This window comes from Jaculus jaculus, chromosome 2 (assembly GCF_020740685.1).
Source record: "Jaculus jaculus isolate mJacJac1 chromosome 2, mJacJac1.mat.Y.cur, whole genome shotgun sequence".
In the NCBI taxonomy this organism is placed as follows: Eukaryota; Metazoa; Chordata; class Mammalia; order Rodentia; family Dipodidae; genus Jaculus; species Jaculus jaculus.
Window position 1 is genome coordinate 32062887 of NC_059103.1, and position 18942 is coordinate 32081828.

An 18942-nucleotide genomic window follows, 5' to 3' on the forward strand; every position below is an offset into this window, starting at 1 on the left:
TGATAAAGGCTTGGTCCTCAGTGTAGCAGTACGGAGACTATGGAACCTTTTTTGTTTTTTTGTTTTTTACGAGGAAGGGTCTCTCTCTAGCCCAAGCTGTCCTAGACTTCATTCGGTAGTCCCAGGCTGTCCTCAAACTCACAGTGATCCTCCTACCTGGTCCTCCTGAGTACTGGGATTAAAGGTGTGTGCCACTATGCTGGGCTGGTGGAACCTTTAAGAGGTGAGACCTGGTGGGAGGTGTTGAGACCCCTGGGGTTGAAGGTGAAGCAATAAGTGTACTACTTGTGGCAATCTATGACATGCTTGTTATTAATGAGCAAGACTGGTCCTTCCCCTTCTCTGGCTTCCTATGTTGCCATGATGTCATAACCCCTAATGCTGCCAGGGGACACCCCCCACCCCAGGGCTAATTCCACAGGATCTCCTAGTTTGGGATTTTCAGCTTCAAAACTATGAGCTAAACAAACTTCTTTGCTTTATAAAGTAGCTATATTTAAGTTTTTTGTTATAGTAACAGAAAACAGTCTTATGCATCACCCTGGGTGATGGATGAAGCCCAGCCACACCCAATAAGGGCTGTACAATTTTACCACAACTGCCACCACCATCATCAAATTAGTAAGACAGCTATTACTACATCCTCCATTCTGCAGCTAAGCTAAGAAAGTAGGTTCAGGATACTTGTTAAAAGTCACATAGCTGGTAAGCAGTTACTGCATGCAAGTCCATCCAATAACAAGGCCACACTTTATACTCTCACAGTGACCTATGGGGAGGAGAGCTAACCTCTCAAACCACAGTCTGGACCTCTAATGTCAATCCCTCTCCTGCCCCTGTTCCTGCCCACATTCAGCTCCCTGTCTTCTTACCTTAGGTCCTGGGCGTCCTGGGTAACCTGGAACCCCAGGAACCCCAAGGTTGCCCTGAAGAAGAAAAGGTTATGGGACAAAGATCAGATAACAAAGTGGAGGACAAAGGGGAAAGGTCAGCATGTTAAGGGAAGCAGGGTGAGAATCAGAGAAACTCAGTTCCTTATAGAGGCATGTTTGTAGAACATTCATTCAACCACTGCAAACCTGTTTCCTCATTTGTCAAATGGGAATAGAGTTCTATAGCATGAGCAGCCCTAGGGACAGAGAAAAATAATGTGCAGGGAATTGCTTTATAAGGATGAACAAAGAAATTAACAAGACACTGGCAGTGTGGGCAGGATAAGGCAGGATTCAGCTCTACAGGACTGTTCTAGAATCCACAGTGAGGGCTGGGGGCATGGCTCAGGGGTAGAGCTCCTGCCTAGAATCCACAGTGAGGGCTGGGGCTGTGGCTCAGGGGTAGAGCTCCTGTCTAGAATGCACAGTGAGGGCTGGGGGCGTGGCTCAGGGGTAGAGCTCCTGTCTAGAATCCACAGTGAGGCTGAAGCGTGGCTAGAGGTAGAGCTCCTGCCTAGAGTTGGCAGAGAGGGGTTGGCGGTGTAGCTAAGTAGAATTCCCCAATGAGGAGTAGAGTGTGGTTTGGGTAGAGCCCTGGCCTATCTATGAGAAGCACTAGGTTTCATCCTAGCACTGAAACACACACATGTACACACACATCACCAACCACCACCACCACCACCAACAATAACAACAAAACAAAAAGGAGAAGAGGTGGCAACAACTAAGGGAATGACCAATACTTAAATCACCTTCTCTCCTACTGTTCCTGTGGGGCCCCTCTCCCCTGGCAGACCTTCAAGCCCCTTTGGTCCCTCAGGGCCATCTTCTCCCCGGGGACCTGCTGGACCTGGGTTTCCCTAGAATAATTAAAAAAAAATAAAAAATAAACTGATGCCAATTGTTTGTCCTTTCTGCTCCCTTAAGGCCTTATCTTGTCCCAGTTAGCCCCCCCTCCATCTTTCCCATGTTCCCCCAAAACCCTGCATAGCCTGTCATTTGAAGTTGGTCTTACCCAATCGCCTTTCAGTCCCCCATCACCCTTGAAACCAGGGAAGCCATCCTCTCCCTAAATGGGAGAATAGAAAGAGGGAGAAGAAGAAGAAGGGGTGAGAGATGTCAGAAGTGGGGGCCTCTTCCATTTTGAGAACTCCCTCCACTCCAATAAATCCCCTTCCTTCTTACCCTTTCGCCTTTCTCTCCTTGAAGGCCCCGGTTGCCAGCAGTACCCTGAAAAATAAATGAAGCTCTGAGGCTCCTTCCCTGATTAAGGAAACATTTAGCCTCAGTCCTGTGTTCCAAAACAGCCAGAACAGTTGAACCTGGCTTAGTGGTTCACACGTTCAATACCAGTACTCAGGGGACTGAGGTAGGGGATTCCTATGAGCTCAAGACCAGCCTGCACTACAGAGTGAGTTCCAAATAAGGCAGCCTCAAAAAAAAAAAAAAAAAAAAAAAAAAGGAAGAAGAAGAAGAAAGATGTTTGAGTAGAGTGGAATGAAGCAGCTTTGGAGAGATATCCTCAGAGCCCCTCACCCTCCCACACCTTTTCTACCTCCCTCGCCTCACATCCTGGCAGTCCCCCAAGATCATCTCCGTGGGAGTGAGCAGGGAAGGCCAAGTTTCCAAGCCATTCATTCCCATTTCCGGGGGACACAGTGTGCACAGTTCTTTCTGGCAGAAGAAAGATGAACATTCCAGGCTCCAGCCTCATTCTGAAGATGGAAAATGTTCCCCTATTGTGCTGGCTACAAGGAGACTGTGTGTCTGGTGATGGGATTGCTCCCTGAAAGCCCAGGACTTCCTGCTCACAGCAAACCTAAAATTGCATTTGGCTACAATGGAACAGAATTGAGCTACTAGAAGGAACTTGTATTTTGGGTCAATACAGCTATGTTTGGAAGTAGCATTACTGTCTTCAGCCACAGTAATTCACTTAACCACAACATAATCACACTTGGCTACAGTTGTCCTCTGGTCTTGGCTATGTCCCTCCCATTATCTGCAGGGGAAATGCTAGGAGACCCCAGTGAACGCCTGCAACCAGATTCCTGAAACTCTCTTTTTTTTTTTGTTTGTTTGTTTCCTCTCTATTCATAGCATTGACAAGATCAGATTTATAAGTTAATCATAGGAGACTGACAATAAGAAATAATAAAGTAGGACAATGATAACTGTATACTGACAGTATACTGTTAGGTTTTTCTTGTTTATTTGATTTGGTCTTGATTTTGTGTGGGTGTGTAGATGTGCTTTGTGGAGCTATTGCCAGGGTGTATGTATATGGACGCACTGATGCAGGTGGAAGTCAGAGGTTGATGTCAAGTGTCCTCCTCATTCTCTTAGTTATTGAGACAGGGTCTCTCATTTGAACACAAAGATTGCCCATTGGGCTAGCCAGCTTTCCCTGAGGCTTCTTTGTCTCCACCTTCTAAGCACTGGAACACTGCTACACAGCCTCAGCATTTATGTGCGTGCTGGAGATCCAAACTCAGGTCTTCACACTTACTTGCATAGCAAGTGTTTTACCAAATGACCCTCTCCCTAGCCTCTAGTCTTGGGTATTTTTAAGACAAGATCTTATAGAGCCCAGGTTGGCCTCAAGCTCTTTATATAGCCAAAGATGGCCTTCAACTCCTGATCCTCCTGGCTCCATCAACTGAGTATTGGGATTACAGACATGAACTACCATGCCCAATTTTTGTGGTGTTGGGGACAGAAGCCTGGGCTGATTGGCATGCTAGTCAAACAGTCTTCCGAGTGGAATCCCAAGGTCCCCCCTTTTTTATTTTACTTATTATTTATTTATTTGCAAGCAGAGAAAGAAGGAGAGAAAGAGAGAATGGATGAGCCAGGGCCTCTAGCCACTGCCAATGAACACAAACTCCAGATACATGGCCACTTTGTGCATCTGGCTTTACGTGGGTACTGGGGAACTGAACCTGGGTTGTTAGGCTCTTCAGACAAGCATCTTAACTGCTCAGCCAGCTCTTCAGCCTCTTCCCCCTTTGGTTTCTGAGAGAGTCTCACTCTAGTCACACCTGAATCTCATAACGCAGCTCCAGCTGGCCTATACCTCTTACTTCTACTGCCTGTTGGCCTCCTGAGTACTGGGAACACAGGTGTGCACCTCAGTGCCCAGCATGAAGCTGGCTTTCTGAAGTCATGGCTGATGAATTACTTTACCTGCAAACCTCAAAATGTCACCTACCTTAATGCCCCGAGGTCCAGGATAGCCCAGAGGGCCTGCCGACCCTGGTAGACCCTGAGAGAAATATAAGGTCCATGTCATCCTGTTATATCCCCTCAAAGTTCCAGTGTCCTCCTGGTTCTCCTCCTGGTCTGAGGCTCCCGTCTCTGAGTGCTGCCTATCTTCCCCATTCTCAGCACTCACCTGGGCCCCTTTTTCTCCTGTAGGACCCTCATGGCCTGGATGACCCTAACAGAGAAACAGATTAAGTCACCACATGTCAAAATACATCAGACAAATTTCCAAGCCCGTCCTTGTTCCTTCCTTCTTGCCCCCAGCTCCTGGGTCTCACCGGAGGTCCATCAGCTCCTGGGACACCTGGAATTCCTGGGCTTCCAGGGGGACCCTAAAAGAAGATGAACAGTAGAAGTAGACAGATAGGCCAGAGAAAAAGCCAATGCCCTTGACATCACCCCAGCTCTGCCCAGACTTGCTGTGTGACCCTGGGAAGTCCTTTGCCCTCCCTGTGCCTCAGTAATCTTCCTTCTCGGATAGTTGACAGAAGAGACGTACAAACAATGTAAGGGCTGCGGTGGGGCTGGGAGTATGGCTCTATCAGCAGCATGTAGGCCTAGCATGCTCAAGGCCCTGGGTTCACCTCCAATACCACAAGAGAAGGTACACTTGGTACGCAGAGGCGGGAGGATTGCTGAGTTCGAGGCCACTCTGAAACTCCATAGTGAATTCCAGGTCAGCCTGAGCTACAGTGAGACCCTACCTCAAAAAACTAAAAAAAAAAAAAATCTCTCTAAGTAGACTAAGCTAACCTTGAACTTTCAATTCCTCTACCTCAGCCTCTTGAGGACTGGATCCCAGGTGTACACCACCACACCTGCTTAACACCCCTTTCTTTGAAAACTCCATCCACCTTTAGCTCCATCCTTAGAAAGGTATACCTAGGCAGACATGAGGTGCCTCCCCTCATCCCACAAGCATCTGACAGGTCCAAAAACAAACATCTGATAGGCCCAGCCAATAAGCTGCTTCCAGGAATTTAGAGACATGGTGAACACAGCTGATCAGATGGCTTTGGGAACAGATAGGTCATGATGGAGAAACATTGGGATCTGCAGCCAGAGAGGTAACACAGGCTACATGTGGTGGCACATACTTGTAGTCCCAGGATATATCTGAGGCAAAAGGATTGCCCTGAGCTTGAAGCCTGGCCTGGGCTACATAGCAAGTCCCTGTCTCAAAAATAAAAACATAAAAGAAAGAAAAGAGAGGAAAGGGAAGGAAAGAGAAGGAAGGGAGGAAGGGAAGAAAAGACAGGTAGGAAGGAAAGGAATGAGAGAGGATGGAGGAAAACAGAGGGAAGAAAGGACGACAGGGAAGAAGGAAGGGAGGGAGAAAAGAAGAAAAAGACTATGTATCTGCTGAGGAGGTCAACACAAATGCCCGAGGGACAATCATGAGGACTCTGGCCCCCTAAAAGGTTCGCCTGCCCTAGCATCTTCTGAGCCCCTCTGTGAGAGACTTCTATGATGTCCTCTATATCCTGACAATATCCCCTTCTGTGAGCTAGCCCTGGTGAGTTTCTTCCTGAAACCCTTCTCCAACAATGACACTTTGTAACTGTGGGCTGGATTAGGAAATATGACAATTCATCACTGATGAGGGCTCACAAAGAGGCCTTGGTTAGAAGCCTTCTCTGGTGACAGAGGAAAGTGGGGAAAAATCAGAAAGACGTCTCTCACCTTCTCCCCAGGAATGCCAATGGGCCCCTGGGGGCCAGGAATTCCCTGGGGACATAAAAACAAAAGGAGGGGAGGGAGGCATGAGAATAGAACAATGCTTAATGGTTGGAAAGGCAGCAGAGGTGGGAGGGAGGCTTAGGCTGACCCCTCCCTATTACTGGGGAAAAGGGTTCAAACCTGGGACCCATGGTTTCCCTGCTGTCCTGGGGGGCCTGGTTCTCCTGGAGGACCCTGTGGAAAAAGTAGGGGTTCAGTGAAGCTTGAAGGGGTTATAGTGTTGAGGGTCAAGAAAGCTGACCTGAAGAAGTCACAGAAGAGGTGAAGAGGGAAGGTGGCTAAATGGGAGAAGCACTCACTGCCTAAGCATGACAACTTAAGTTCAAGCCCAGCACCCACATAGAAGCCAGGCCTGGAGAGGCAGACCCAAGGGCCCCTGGATCTCATTGGCTAGCTAGCTTAACCCAGTAAGTGAGCTCTAGGTTCAGCAAGAGACCTTATCTCAAATAAGATGGAAAACCATTGAGATGATTCCTGATGTTGCCCCCTGGCCTCCACATGCACACATGTGCTAAGGCTATGGGAAATCATGGGTTCAATGTTGAAAGGGTGAAGGGCCAGATGGCAGAACACAAAACACATACCACATTGCCTTTGGCACCTGGGGCACCATCACTTCCGGTCACACCCTAGGGGGGGAAAGTATGGGAGACCAGGACAAGTCAGGAGCTGGTGAGGAAATGCCAAGAAACAGGCAGGAAGGTGAGCAGACATCAGGCAGCAGGAAGGGAAGAGAACAGATAAAGACGCAGGGGCAGAGAGCAGCTAGAGTCTCACCTGGCGTCCCAGGGGGCCAGGGGAGCCTCTAGGACCAATCAGACCTCGGGGACCCTGCAGGGAAATGAACACATCACCCTAGCATCACTGCTATGTAGTGTCATGCAATCCAGGAGCCTCAAGACTCCCCTCCCTGATTCTCCCCTGCAACCAGCAGAAGGGTTCCCTGACACTCACCTGCTCCCCGGCCTGACCAGTCGGCCCTGGAGGTCCCTGTGCTCCCTGTGGAAAAGTGTCATTATTTGGAGAGGTTGAAATACAGCCACTAGGAGATCACCTCCCCTTATTGGAAAATCCTTTCCAGAGGCACCTCAGAGCTAGCGTGAGGTATACAAGATCCTGTAGGCCAAGCACATGAGATTCTGCTGAGGACGCTTGGACTACAACCCTCAACTTACAATAACACATCCTAAACTAGATCGAACACTTAGCTCTCATTCAGTTCCCTCTGGGGCTTTCCAGCTCACCAGTGTAGACCCTTGACCACCATCCAGTCCCTGGGTGCCATTCAGGATTTTCCTGTTTCATTGCTGGGGATGGAGGTCAGGTTCTATCTATGCTGAGCCACTAGGAAGGAAGTCTACCCTGAGCCACATCCCCAGCCTCACTGTGGATTCTAGGCAGGAGCTCTACCCCCGAGCCATGCCCCCAGCCCTCACTGTGGATTCTAGACAGGAGCTCTACAGCTGAGCCATGCCCCAGCCCTCACTGTGGTTCTAGACAGGAGCTCTACCCCTGAGCCACACCCCCAGCCCTCACTGTGGATTCTAGACAGGAGCTCTACCCCTGAGCCACACCCCCAGCCCTCACTGTGGATTCTAGACAGGAGCTCTACCCCTGAGCCACACCCCCAGCCCTCACTGTGGATTCTAGGCAGGAGCTCTACCCCTGAGCCACACCCCCAGTCCTCACTGTGGATTCTAGACAGGAGCTCTACCCCTGAGCCACGCCCCCAGCCCTCACTGTGGATTCTAGACAGGAGCTCTACCCCTGAGCCACACCCCCAGCCCTCACTGTGGACTCTAGGCAGGAGCTCTCCCCTGAGCCACGCCCCCAGCCCTCACTGTGGATTCCAGACAGGAGCTCTACCCCTGAGCCACGCCCCCAGCCCTCACTGTGGATTCCAGACAGGAGCTCTACCCCTGAGCCACGCCCCCAGTCCTCACTGTGGATTCTAGACAGGAGCTCTACCCCTGAGCCACGCCCCCAGCCCTCACTGTGGATTCTAGACAGGAGCTCTACCCCTGAGCCACGCCCCCCAGCCCTCACTGTGGATTCTAGACAGGAGCTCTACCCCTGAGCCACGCCCCCAGCCTCACTGTGGATTCTAGACAGGAGCTCTACCCCTGAGCCACGCCCCCAGCCCTCACTGTGGATTCTAGACAGGAGCTCTACCCCTGAGCCACGCCCCCAGCCCTCACTGTGGATTCTAGACAGGAGCTCTACCCCTGAGCCACGCCCCCAGTCCTCACTGTGGATTCTAGACAGGAGCTCTACTGCTAAGCGATATTGTCAGTTCTTTTCATTCAGACTCCTAAGGCTTCCCACCACCCCCATCTCCTAACCCTCTTCTCAGCTTACCTTCTCACCATCCTCTCCTGGAGGACCAGGTTGCCCTACATGGCCAAAGTCACCCTGGGGTAGAGAACAGAAGGGAATGTCATGTAGAATAATTCCTGAAAGTAGGCATGGTGTGAGGGTTTGAAGTCTTTGACACTCAATTGAGGCTCTGATACTGAGGGAGAACAGGGACTATGAAGATGGGAGAGGGACACCTCATGTACTCACTCTTTGCCCTTTTTCACCAGGCAGGCCTGGCAGGCCATCAAAGCCCCGATCTCCCTGTTGGAAGAGATGCCAGTTGAGCTTTGAGCCCTTGACTTTGACAGTTTCCACCCCCCAACACACACACATAATCCTGGCCCCATCACCTACTTTAGGTCCTGTGTCTCCTGGGAGACCCCGAGCCCCATCTGCTCCAGCACGGCCCTGCAGGGAAAGATCAGTGATAAACATCTCCCAGAAAACTTCTCCTCAGAATTAGAAACTTATGACCAAGATGTCTATTAACATTTATTAAGGGGGCTTCTAGTGAATCCATTTCATCTTCCTAACACATCTCAAACGCACCCACTACTCTTTTTTGTATGTGTGGTGTTGCATGTATGTATGTGTGCAGCAGAGGTCAAGGATTTCCAAGGACTTCCTGTCTCCCCCAGTGCTAGGATTACAGGTGTGTGCCACCACACCTGCATTTACATGGGGTTGGGGGGTCACACTCAGGTTCTGCTGCTGTGTGGTCAGCACTTTTACCCACTGAGTCATCTCCCCAGTTTCCACCATAATTCTTTTTCTTTTTTTAATTTTTTGGTGTATTTTTATTTATTTATTTGAGAGCGACAGAGAACGAGGCAGAGAGAGAGAGAGAAAATGGGCGCACCAGGGCTTCCAGCCACTGCAGACAAATTCCAGATGTGTGCGCCCCCTTGTGCATCTGGCTAACATGGGTCCTGGGGAATCGAGCCTCAAACCTGGGTCCTTAGGCTTCACAGGCAAGCGCTTAACCGCTAAGCCATCTCTCCAGCCCTCCACTGTAATTCTTGACCCCATTTTCCTTGCTCTAGTCCAAATCACCATCATCACAAAAAGTAAGAATTCCCATTTTCAAAGCTGAGCGGTGCACACCTGTGATTCCAGCTCTGGGCCGGCTGAGGTGAGAAGATTATTGTGGGTTCTAGGACAGCCCATGCTACAAACAGACAAGTCCCATCTTCATGAATCACTCTGTTACATGTTCCTCATCACATTTACCCTTATTGGGTATTGTCCTCTCTCCGTGTAGCAGGCTTCTCTTTTGTATTTGTTTGTCTACTTTCTTGCTTTTGAGGCATGATCTCCTGTAGCCCAGGCTGGCCTCAAATTCACTATGCAGCCAAGATTGACCTTCTGATCCTTCTGCCTCCACCTCCCAAGTGTTGGATTACAGGCATGTGCTACCACACCTAAAGCTGGGATAGAAATGAGGGCTTTGTTCATGCTAGACAAGTATTCTGCCAACTAAACTTTATCCGCAGCCTTCACCTTCTATTTTGTATTTGCTATTTCTTCTGCTTAGAATGCTATTCCTCGCCTGCTTAGTCATGCTTCTGATCTCAGGTCAAACATTACATCTGTTCTCCAGTTCCCCTGCCTCCGTGGCAGCCAGATTCCTTCTCTGTGCTCTCAGTGATGCTCCACTGACACCTCCATTGCTCTGATCCTACTGATGACTCCAGAAGACCAGAAGGCATAAGCCAGGGTCCTTGTCAGGTGTTGATGGCTGGATCAAGGGTAGCTTGAGGACTGAGAAAATGGCACAGCAGGTAAGAGCACCTGCTGTGCAAGCAGAGGACCTGAGCCCAATCCCCAACACCTAGGCGAAAAGCCAGGCATGACCATGAACACCTGTAACCCTAGCAGTGAGAGGGTAGAGATTAAGAATGGCACTGGGACTCACATGTCAGCCAGTCTAACTGAAAATGGCAAGTTCCAGATTGGATGACAGGCTTTGTCTCAAAGATATAAGATGGAAGAACTGGGTGTGGTGGTACACACCTTTAATCCCAGAACTTGGGAGCCAGAGGTAGGAGGATCGCCATAAGTTTGAGGCCACATACATAGTGAATTCCAGGTCAGTCTGGGCCAGAGTGAGACCCTACCTTGAACTCCCCCCGCCAGAAAAAGTTATAAAATGGAAAAGCAGTAGAAAAGGACACCCAACACGCTACCCTGACCTCCACATACGTGCACATGAGGCAATGCATCTGCATACATACCTGTACACACCGCACACACACACCACAGACACAACACATACATGCACCAAAAGTGACATGCAGACCAAGGAAGTACTCACCATCTTGCCTTCTCGGCCAGGAGGTCCGGGTGGACCCTGTAGTCCTCGGGGACCCTAGAAAAGAAAGATGAGAAAAAAAGAATAAAAGGAGGAAGGACTCTTACTTTGTCTTATGTATTTTACTCAAAATAGGGCCTCATGTAACCTAGGCTGACCTCAAACTTGCTATGTAGTCAAGGATAACCTTGAGCTTCTGCTCCTCCTGCCTCCACCTCCCAAATGCTGGAATGGCAGGTATATATACAACCATACCTGGCTTATGTGGCATTGGGAATTGAACCTAGGGCTTCATGCATCTCATGCATGCTAGGCAAGCATTCTACCCACTAAATCACACGCTCAGCCCTAGACTTATTTTAAATCACTCCCTAAGATAAGCAGGAATTATGAGGGTATCTCCAGCTCTTTTGTAATTTTTCCCAACCAGCACTTTATCATGTAGTTTTGGAGTAAGACTTCCCCGTCCAATTCTGTCCCCAGATTCACCCAATCTCACCTGTAGCCCCACTTCTCCTGCTTCTCCTTTTAGACCTGGGTATCCAGGGAGACCCTTGAAGAAGGAGAGATGGGGGAATATGACTAGAGAAAGTAGCCACTCACCATAGATGTACTTTCCTACCCAGTGCAAATCCCTTACTCACCACAGGTCCTGGGCGCCCAGTGAGTCCCACTGGGCCAGGAGGGCCTTTCATGGACAGCTTGAAAGATAGGAGACAGAACCTTAAGTTTCCACCAGATCCCAAACAACTCTCACAAAAACACTGCTATGGTTTGAATGTGCTTGTCAAAATTTATGTGTTGAAATTTCATGCCCGATTCATAAATTGATAGCATTTGGAGGTGGACCCTTTGGAAGGCTATTAGGATTAGATGAAGTCAGGATGGTGGAACCCTGTGATAGTAATTAGTGCTTCAATAAGAGGAAGAATAGCCCAGAGTAGAGCACTTGCTCTGTCCAGCCATTAAATTCATTAGTTACAATGCAGCAAGAATGACCCCACCACTAGGTGGCAGTGTGATCTGGGACTTCTGAGCCTCCAGAACCATAAACCAAAAAAGCCTCCCCCCCTTTTTTTGTCTGAGAGGTAGGGTTTCGCTCTAGCCCTGGCTGACCTGGAATTCACTATGTAGTCTCAGGGTGTCCTTGAATTCATAACTCACAGTGATCCTCCTACCTCTGCCTTCTGAGTGCTGCAATTAAAGGGGTGCACCACAGCAGCTGGCTTAAAAGCTTCTATTTTTTTAAATATATATATATATTTTTTAATTTTTAATTCATTTATTTGAGAGCGACAGACACAGAGAGAAAGACAGATAGAGGGAGAGAGAGAGAATGGGCGCGCCAGGGCTTCCAGCCTCTGCAAACGAACTCCAGACGCGTGCGCCCCCTTGTGCATCTGGCTAACCTGGGACCTGGGGAACCGAGCCTCGAACCGGGGTCCTTAGGCTTCACAGGCAAGCGCTTAACCGCTAAGCCATCTCTCCAGCCCAAAAGCTTCTATTGTTTTTATAAACTGTTGAGTCTCAAATACTTTACTACAGCAACAGAGACTCAAGATAGGAATCTTCAAGAGAGAGATTCTTTGTCTTCTGTCGAACGCCTCATGATCCCTCATTCATGTCATCATTACATTAACATCACCCCTCCCACTCACCTGAGCCTGCTGAAGTACTGCCTGGGCCTGAGCCTGTTGGAAGGAGACTTGGGGTCCTTTCAAGTTGCTGCTGCTTGCAAACTGGAACTAAGAAGCAACTGCTGGTGAGAAAAGCTCTATAAAAAGCACCCTGCAGAGTCAAGACTCCATCCATTACCAAGGCTGTGCAGTCCTCTGTCCTTACCGGCATCATGACCACAGTGCCAGGTGGGCCCCGGACTCCATCCATCCCAGGGACTCCCGGGAGGCCAGCAGGACCCTAATAGAAGGAGAAAGAGAGAGGTTCATGGAGGCAGAAAGAGACAGGGAGGCATGCAGGGAAGGATGGGGAGAGATAAGGAGAGATGAAGAGAGATGAGACAGAGATGAAAAGAGACACAGAACTGAGAGAAAGAGATAGAGGAACATGGAGATGCAGAGAAAAGACAGAAATATGGAGACAAGGAAAAAGAGAGAGAGGAAGAGTAAAAGAAAGAAAGATAGAGGGGAGGAAAGAAGCAGAAAGTAAAAGAGGATGGACTGGGAAGATTCTTAGTGGTTAAAGACACTTGCCTACAAAGCCTGCTAACCCAAATTCAATCCTCCCCAGCACCCGTGTTAATCCAGATGCAAAGTGGAGCATGCATCTGTGACCCCAACACACCTTTGGCAATGGAAAGTGGAGCTAGGAGAATCCCAAAGCTAGTGGGCCAGCTAGACTTGTGTTCAAAGTGATAAAATCAAGAGATCTCATCTTAAAGAAGGTGGAAGGAAAGGATAGACACCTTGCAGTTGTCCTCTGACTTCCACACACATGCTAGAACATGCACACTGTACACACATTGGAAGGGATGTGAGAAAGAGAGAGGGGTTGGAGAGATGGTTCAGCTGTTAAAGGCACTTGATTGCAATGCCTGATGGCCTGGGTTCAATTCCTGAGCACCTATGTAAACCCAGATGCACAAAATGGTGCTGGAATTTGTTTGCAGTGGTAGGAAGCTCTAGTCTTTCTCTCTCTTTCCCCAAATAAATAATTTTTAAATATTTTATTTTAGTTAGTTAGTTAGTTAACCTCTGTTAAATAAGAGAAGAGGGGTGCCAGGGCCTCTAGCCACTGCAAACAAACTCCAGATGCATGTACCACCTTGTGCATCTGGCTTGTATGGGCACTGGGGAATCAAATCTGGATCCTTGGGCTTCACAGGCAAGCACCTTAACTGGGCTGGAGAGATGGCTTAGTGTATAAGGCACTTGCCTGTGAAGCCTAAGGACCCATGTTCTTCTCTCCAGATCCTACCTTAGCCAGACACACAAAGGTAAGGCAAGTGCAAGGTTGTACATGCCCACTAGGTGGCACAAGTGTCTGTAGTTTAATTACAGTTGCTGAGGCCCTGGCGTGCAAATTCTCTCTCCTCTCTCTCTCTCTCTCTCTCTCTTGTTCTCTCTAAAATAAAATAAATAAATAAATAAGAAAGAAACAGAACAACATAAAATGGCCTGGATATCCATGACCTCACAGTGCCTGACACTACTTACAAAGACCATCATAAGAGGAGGAAAAGATTATGACATCAAAATAAAAGAGAGACTGATTGAGATGGGGAGGGGATATGACGGAGAATGGAATTTCAAAGGGGAAAGGGGGGGGTATTACCATGGGATTTTTTTTTATAATCATGGAAGATGTTGATAAAAATTGAGGAAAAAAAGAGAAAGAGACAGCCAGACAGCCATAAAGACAAACAAAAACAGATAGACACTGATAAAAAATGCAAGGGATAGTTCCACAGAGACAAAAGGGATCCAGAGAGGTTGTTTGCAGGTGGAAGGATACCAGAAGGGTCCCATGGCACACCAGAATGATGGGCTTAGTCCCAGCCCCCAGACCCATGTTCAGACCGCCACACTCCCAATCTGAAGTCCCACTCTCCAAAGAAAGATACACCCAAGGTAGGAGTCTTACCGGTAAACCACGATCCCCAGGAAATCCTGGGGGGCCAGGAGGACCTGAAGGGCCAGCCATCCCCTACAAGAGATAGAAATAGAAGTCACAGAAGCACAAAATTTAAACCAGGCTGGATTCTGACCCACTTCTGATCCTGACCCTAGATCAACCTCTTGGCCATAACTCCATTTCACTGTCAGGGTCCAACCTCCCACCTTCGAGGACACTGGCGTAGTCAAGGTTTGCCCTTGCCCGATGTTATATGGACCACACCAGCTGAACACTTTACAACCCCAACCTTATTTCATCTCATCCTTTGGGTACCAAATGGCCTCTATGTGATCAATTCAACTCCTCAGTGCAGGGTTTAAATACCCCTGAGCTAGAAAAGAGACAAAGAAGGGTGTGATGGTATACGCTTAGAATCCCAGCACTTGGGAGGCTAAGAAAGGAGGACTGCGATTTGGAGGTCAGCCTGGACTACATAATGAGTTGCAGGCTAGCCAGGGCTAGCTACATAGTGAGAACTAGTCAAATAGAAGATGGCAGGGTACAGGAGAAAGAGGATGAGGATGGGCAAGAAGAGCAGGAGGGAGGAAAGACCGAAAGACAACTGGAGAAAATGAGCAGTACTCACTCGAGGTCCTGGAGCTCCCGGAGGTCCCTCAAATTTCTGTCCCTGGAGGGAGGAATGAGTGTGGACCCTGTTTTCACAAGGCCTCTCAACTTCCTCGCAGCCCCTGCCCCCTCACCTGTTCTACCACTGCAGGTTCCCCTTTTGCTCCCTTTTCTCCGGCGCCCTGGGGATAAGAGGTGGGGGAAAAGAGATGTGAGCCCACCCTACCTTTCTACCACACTGAGATCCACCCACACAGCCCCCATCCACCCTTCTTTCAGCCAATGCACATTGAGAAGCTTGGCCTCCTCCGTCAACCCAACAATGCTTCTTCAAGGTGAGAGTTGTGATCACAGCTCTGCCCCTTACTGAGTGATTCTAGGAACATACTCAACCCCTGTGGCCATCTATCTTCAGGGAGCTGGGTCACCTGTAAGGTCAGTGAATGCATGACAACTGTGTGTATCCAACATGCTAAATGAATTAAGCAATACTTGGCTAGTCTTCATTGTAAACTTGACTGGTTTACAATCACCTAGGAAATCCAGGCGGGGCACATTTGTCTGAGAGTTTCCAAAGAGGATTCAGTAAGGAAGGAAGACCCACCCTGAATGTGGGTGGCACCATCCATGATGTGGGGGCCCAGGTTGAATAAAAGAGGATAAAGGAGAAAACCAGCAGAAGACTGGCATTGCCTTCTCTGCCTCCTGCTCACCAAGAAGTGTGTCTTCTCCAGCACACACTCCCATGGCCATGATGTTCTGCCTATGTGCACTAGCAACCACGGACTGAACCCTCTGAAACCATGAGCCAAAATAAACTCCTCCTCCTATTGTTTATGTGAGGTAATTTGCACAATAACTCAGAACAAAAACTCAAGACTAGTTCAACTCCAGCTCCTCCTCTGTCCAATACCAGGTCAGCATGCTCTCCTGGGTAATCTCACCCAATCCTTGACTAGAGATACCTTCTCTGCTGAGAAGTGCCAAGTTTTTGCCTCCATCTTAGATGATCTACCCTGAACTCCAGAGCATTTTAGCCATCCCCTACTTGATACCCTCCCTTGAATGTGGAACAGGGATTATAAATTCAGGACATCCAAGTGGAGGTACTTGACTTTGCACTTGGTCTTTAATCACAAGATTAGAGGATGCATCTCATTTGATAGTCCTACATGGACCTACTTTTCTCTACCTCTAGCAGCAAGAACAAAATGGGGCACACCTCAAATTGTTAGTTGTCTTATCTCTTGCTTGCATTATAGGCTCCCTACTGTCTCTCTGACTTCTACTGTCCATATGTCATTCAGCAGGCAGAGGGTGTTGAAATAGTCTACTCTATGTCAAGCTTAGACTAGAAGCCAACAGCATCACCATATGTTAGCATAGTCTGTTACTCTGTAAGCACTTGATAAACATTTTTCAATTGCACTGGGGTCATGCAAAACAGAGATTGTGTCCCCTAACCAAGCCTCACAGACTCACAGGAAAGATCTGGAACTCAGTGCGTGAAGGCTGTTCAGCTGCTCGGAATTCAGGGCCCATAGAGAGGTCACCATCTTTTTCATCTTCTTCAACGGTCTCAGTCTCTGGGGTCCTCAGCTCTGTTTCATTGTCAGGAGCCAACCCTCCCTAAGGATATTGGGACAGTCAAGGTCTGCCCTTGGTCTCCTTATTTTCTGCCACTACCTCTGCCAGCCCAGGTCCTCCTCGTCCAGCCCCACCCACTTCCTACAGACCTGCAGGATGGTAACGCTGTGGCCAGTAGTCACAGAGGTGGTGATGACCAAAGGCATGGGAGTTGAAAGCAGACTTGAAACAGATGTCTCAGTCATGAGGGTGTCAAGGGAGGTCTGGAGTAGGCAAGGAGGGTGTATCAGATCTGGGATCAGGCCAATAAAGACAAAAAGAAGAAGCCAGGTCTTGCCCCCACCCACAGGATAGCATCCAGTCTGGAGAGGGGGACAGGAGTGGATTCTCAAAGAACATGGAGGCCACTGTATACAAAAGCATGCTTGCCCTAGGGGCTGTACTGGGGCAGCCAACATCTCTTCCAGATGGAGGAGAAGCAGAGCTGGGCCAAGTCTCCCAGGCTTGGGAGGCAGAGCTGGGCTGGTTCCAGGACGCAGTGGTCAAGGTCAAGGGCTAGCATTCAGGGCCAGACTTCCGGAAGCCTATCCCCACATGTCCTCTCACAAGACAGAACTGAGCCATCAGCCAGCCAGGCCACAAACAGCATCAGCTCCCCTGGCCTGGACAGCTGTGGAAGAATTGGGTCAAAACAGGGGGAGAAGGCCACAGGGGCCTGGGTGAGTGGCAGGGGCTGAAGGAGTTGGGGGACATGTTACTCTTGATAGTCACACTGGAGGACAGAAGGCTCTGGAATAGCACGTAGCTAGTGACTCTTCCAACCAAGGACCCCACCAATGACCTATGCCAAGGACTCCTCCCCAGTAACCTACACAATGGATCCCAGTTATTACTACAAACAATACCCCCTAAGTGAGGAGTCCTCCCACCAATCCCATCAGATACTCTTCAAACTAGGGACCCTCCCTAGCTAATGCCATCCCCCAATAACAAAACTAGTGATCCCCAAAATAATGAATCCTTCCAGTCATTCCTCAATAATGAACACACATAAGTGAATTAAATTTATGCTCCCCAGACAAGACCCCCCAAACAGTCATCCCAGTAAAGACTGGCCTAACATGACTTCCTAAGTAGTAACCTACCAGGGCCTCCCAACCCAGTGACCCTACCCATGATTTTCTCAAAAACCCTTCTTTAGGGACTAAGTAGATGCCTCAGTGGGTAAAGTACTTTCACACAGGCATGAGGACCTGAGTTTTGAGCCCCAGCAATCCACATAAGAATGCAAGGCATGGCCAGGAGATGTAGCCCATGCCTTTAATTCTAGCACTTGGGAGGCTGAGGAAGAAAGATTACTGTGAGTTTGAGGCCAGCTTGGGCTGCAGAGTGAGTATCAGGTCAGCTGGGACTAGAGTGATATGCTGCTTCATAAAAAGTACAAGATGTGGAGTTACATGCCTATGATCCCAGAACTGGAGAGGTAGAGACAGGGTCTCCCTGGGTGCGCTCTCTCTCTCTCTCTCTCTCTCTCTCTCTCTCTCTCTCTCTCTCTCACACACACACACACACACACACACACACACATACCCATGCAAAAAAATCTTCTCTAACCAGTGACCCCATTTGTAGACCCCATTGTGGCTTTGTATTAATGTCTAATGAATGACTCCTAACCTTTAATCCTAAACCAAGGACACCAAAAATACTTACTATGGCCTTTATTAGTGACCTCCAACTAGGAACACCCTAAATATTGACCTCATAAGCATCTCCTTCAATAACCATCCTCAACCAGCAGTCCCACAGAGTGTCCCCAAACCTTCACCAAAGACCCCTATCAGTGGATTCTAAACAGAGACCCAACCTGTCACTAGATACTCCAGCTAATAATGCCCTCATGAAGTACTCATTAGGAGCCTTCTGGTCATTGGGTACTTGCATGTACAGGCCCCTCCAGACCCCCAGGACTGCAGCTTGAAGGCACAGGCGTGAAAGAACTCCTAAGACAGCATGTTATCCTTGGCAGCCCTCACTATCCAGAAAGGGTCAGACCTCAAAGATCAGACCCTGGGGACTAACACCAGGACGAGGATCCAGAGGCCAATGGGAACTGGACAGTGGCAAGCAGAAATGAGAGGCCCCAAATCCTTACCTGGTTCTCCAGGTACGCAGGTGCTGGACTCGACATCACAACGCCCTTGTTCTTTTTCTTTCTGCCCTTTCCCTTGACACCTGGTCTTTTTTTCTTCCCTTTGCCCTTGCCCTTGCGGCGAGGAGGAGGTGCTTCTGGTTCATCCATGGGGGCCTGAGAGGAGGGTCCCAGTCAGGTCTAGGGACCCCCCCCCCATTTCAAACACTATCACATATTGGTCTGTAGCCCATTAGTTCTCACTCAATCGTTCACTTGGGGTCAAAGGTCATGAGCTCATCATGTGATCCAGACCATTTAGTTATATGATCTTACTTTGTGTGTGTGTCTTCACTGTGTGCACATGTGCATGTTATACATATATTATGTACATACGAACATGTGTGTACATGTGCACC

At 48.8% G+C, this 18942-nt stretch overlaps 1 protein-coding gene across 2 annotated transcripts in view; it reads right to left on the bottom strand.

The window, feature by feature from the left end:
* Col5a3 (collagen type V alpha 3 chain) overlaps window positions 1-18942 on the bottom strand; it is a 61601-nt gene that overhangs the window by 33148 nt on the left and 9511 nt on the right. For both annotated transcript variants that reach the window (XM_045142794.1, XM_004667410.2), the window contains exons 6-31: window positions 18548-18700; window positions 16542-16655; window positions 16288-16434; window positions 14940-14987; window positions 14825-14866; window positions 14206-14268; window positions 12448-12522; window positions 12264-12350; window positions 11250-11306; window positions 11105-11158; window positions 10609-10662; window positions 8649-8702; window positions 8502-8555; window positions 8295-8348; window positions 6891-6935; window positions 6714-6767; window positions 6521-6565; window positions 6057-6110; window positions 5880-5924; window positions 4475-4528; window positions 4327-4371; window positions 4144-4197; window positions 2118-2162; window positions 1948-2001; window positions 1685-1792; window positions 873-926 (exon numbers count right to left, since the gene is read on the bottom strand). In XM_045142794.1, the coding sequence (XP_044998729.1) occupies window positions 873-926; window positions 1685-1792; window positions 1948-2001; window positions 2118-2162; window positions 4144-4197; window positions 4327-4371; window positions 4475-4528; window positions 5880-5924; window positions 6057-6110; window positions 6521-6565; window positions 6714-6767; window positions 6891-6935; window positions 8295-8348; window positions 8502-8555; window positions 8649-8702; window positions 10609-10662; window positions 11105-11158; window positions 11250-11306; window positions 12264-12350; window positions 12448-12522; window positions 14206-14268; window positions 14825-14866; window positions 14940-14987; window positions 16288-16434; window positions 16542-16655; window positions 18548-18700 (1713 nt within the window). The remainder of the gene's footprint in view (window positions 1-872; window positions 927-1684; window positions 1793-1947; window positions 2002-2117; window positions 2163-4143; window positions 4198-4326; window positions 4372-4474; window positions 4529-5879; window positions 5925-6056; window positions 6111-6520; window positions 6566-6713; window positions 6768-6890; window positions 6936-8294; window positions 8349-8501; window positions 8556-8648; window positions 8703-10608; window positions 10663-11104; window positions 11159-11249; window positions 11307-12263; window positions 12351-12447; window positions 12523-14205; window positions 14269-14824; window positions 14867-14939; window positions 14988-16287; window positions 16435-16541; window positions 16656-18547; window positions 18701-18942) is intronic.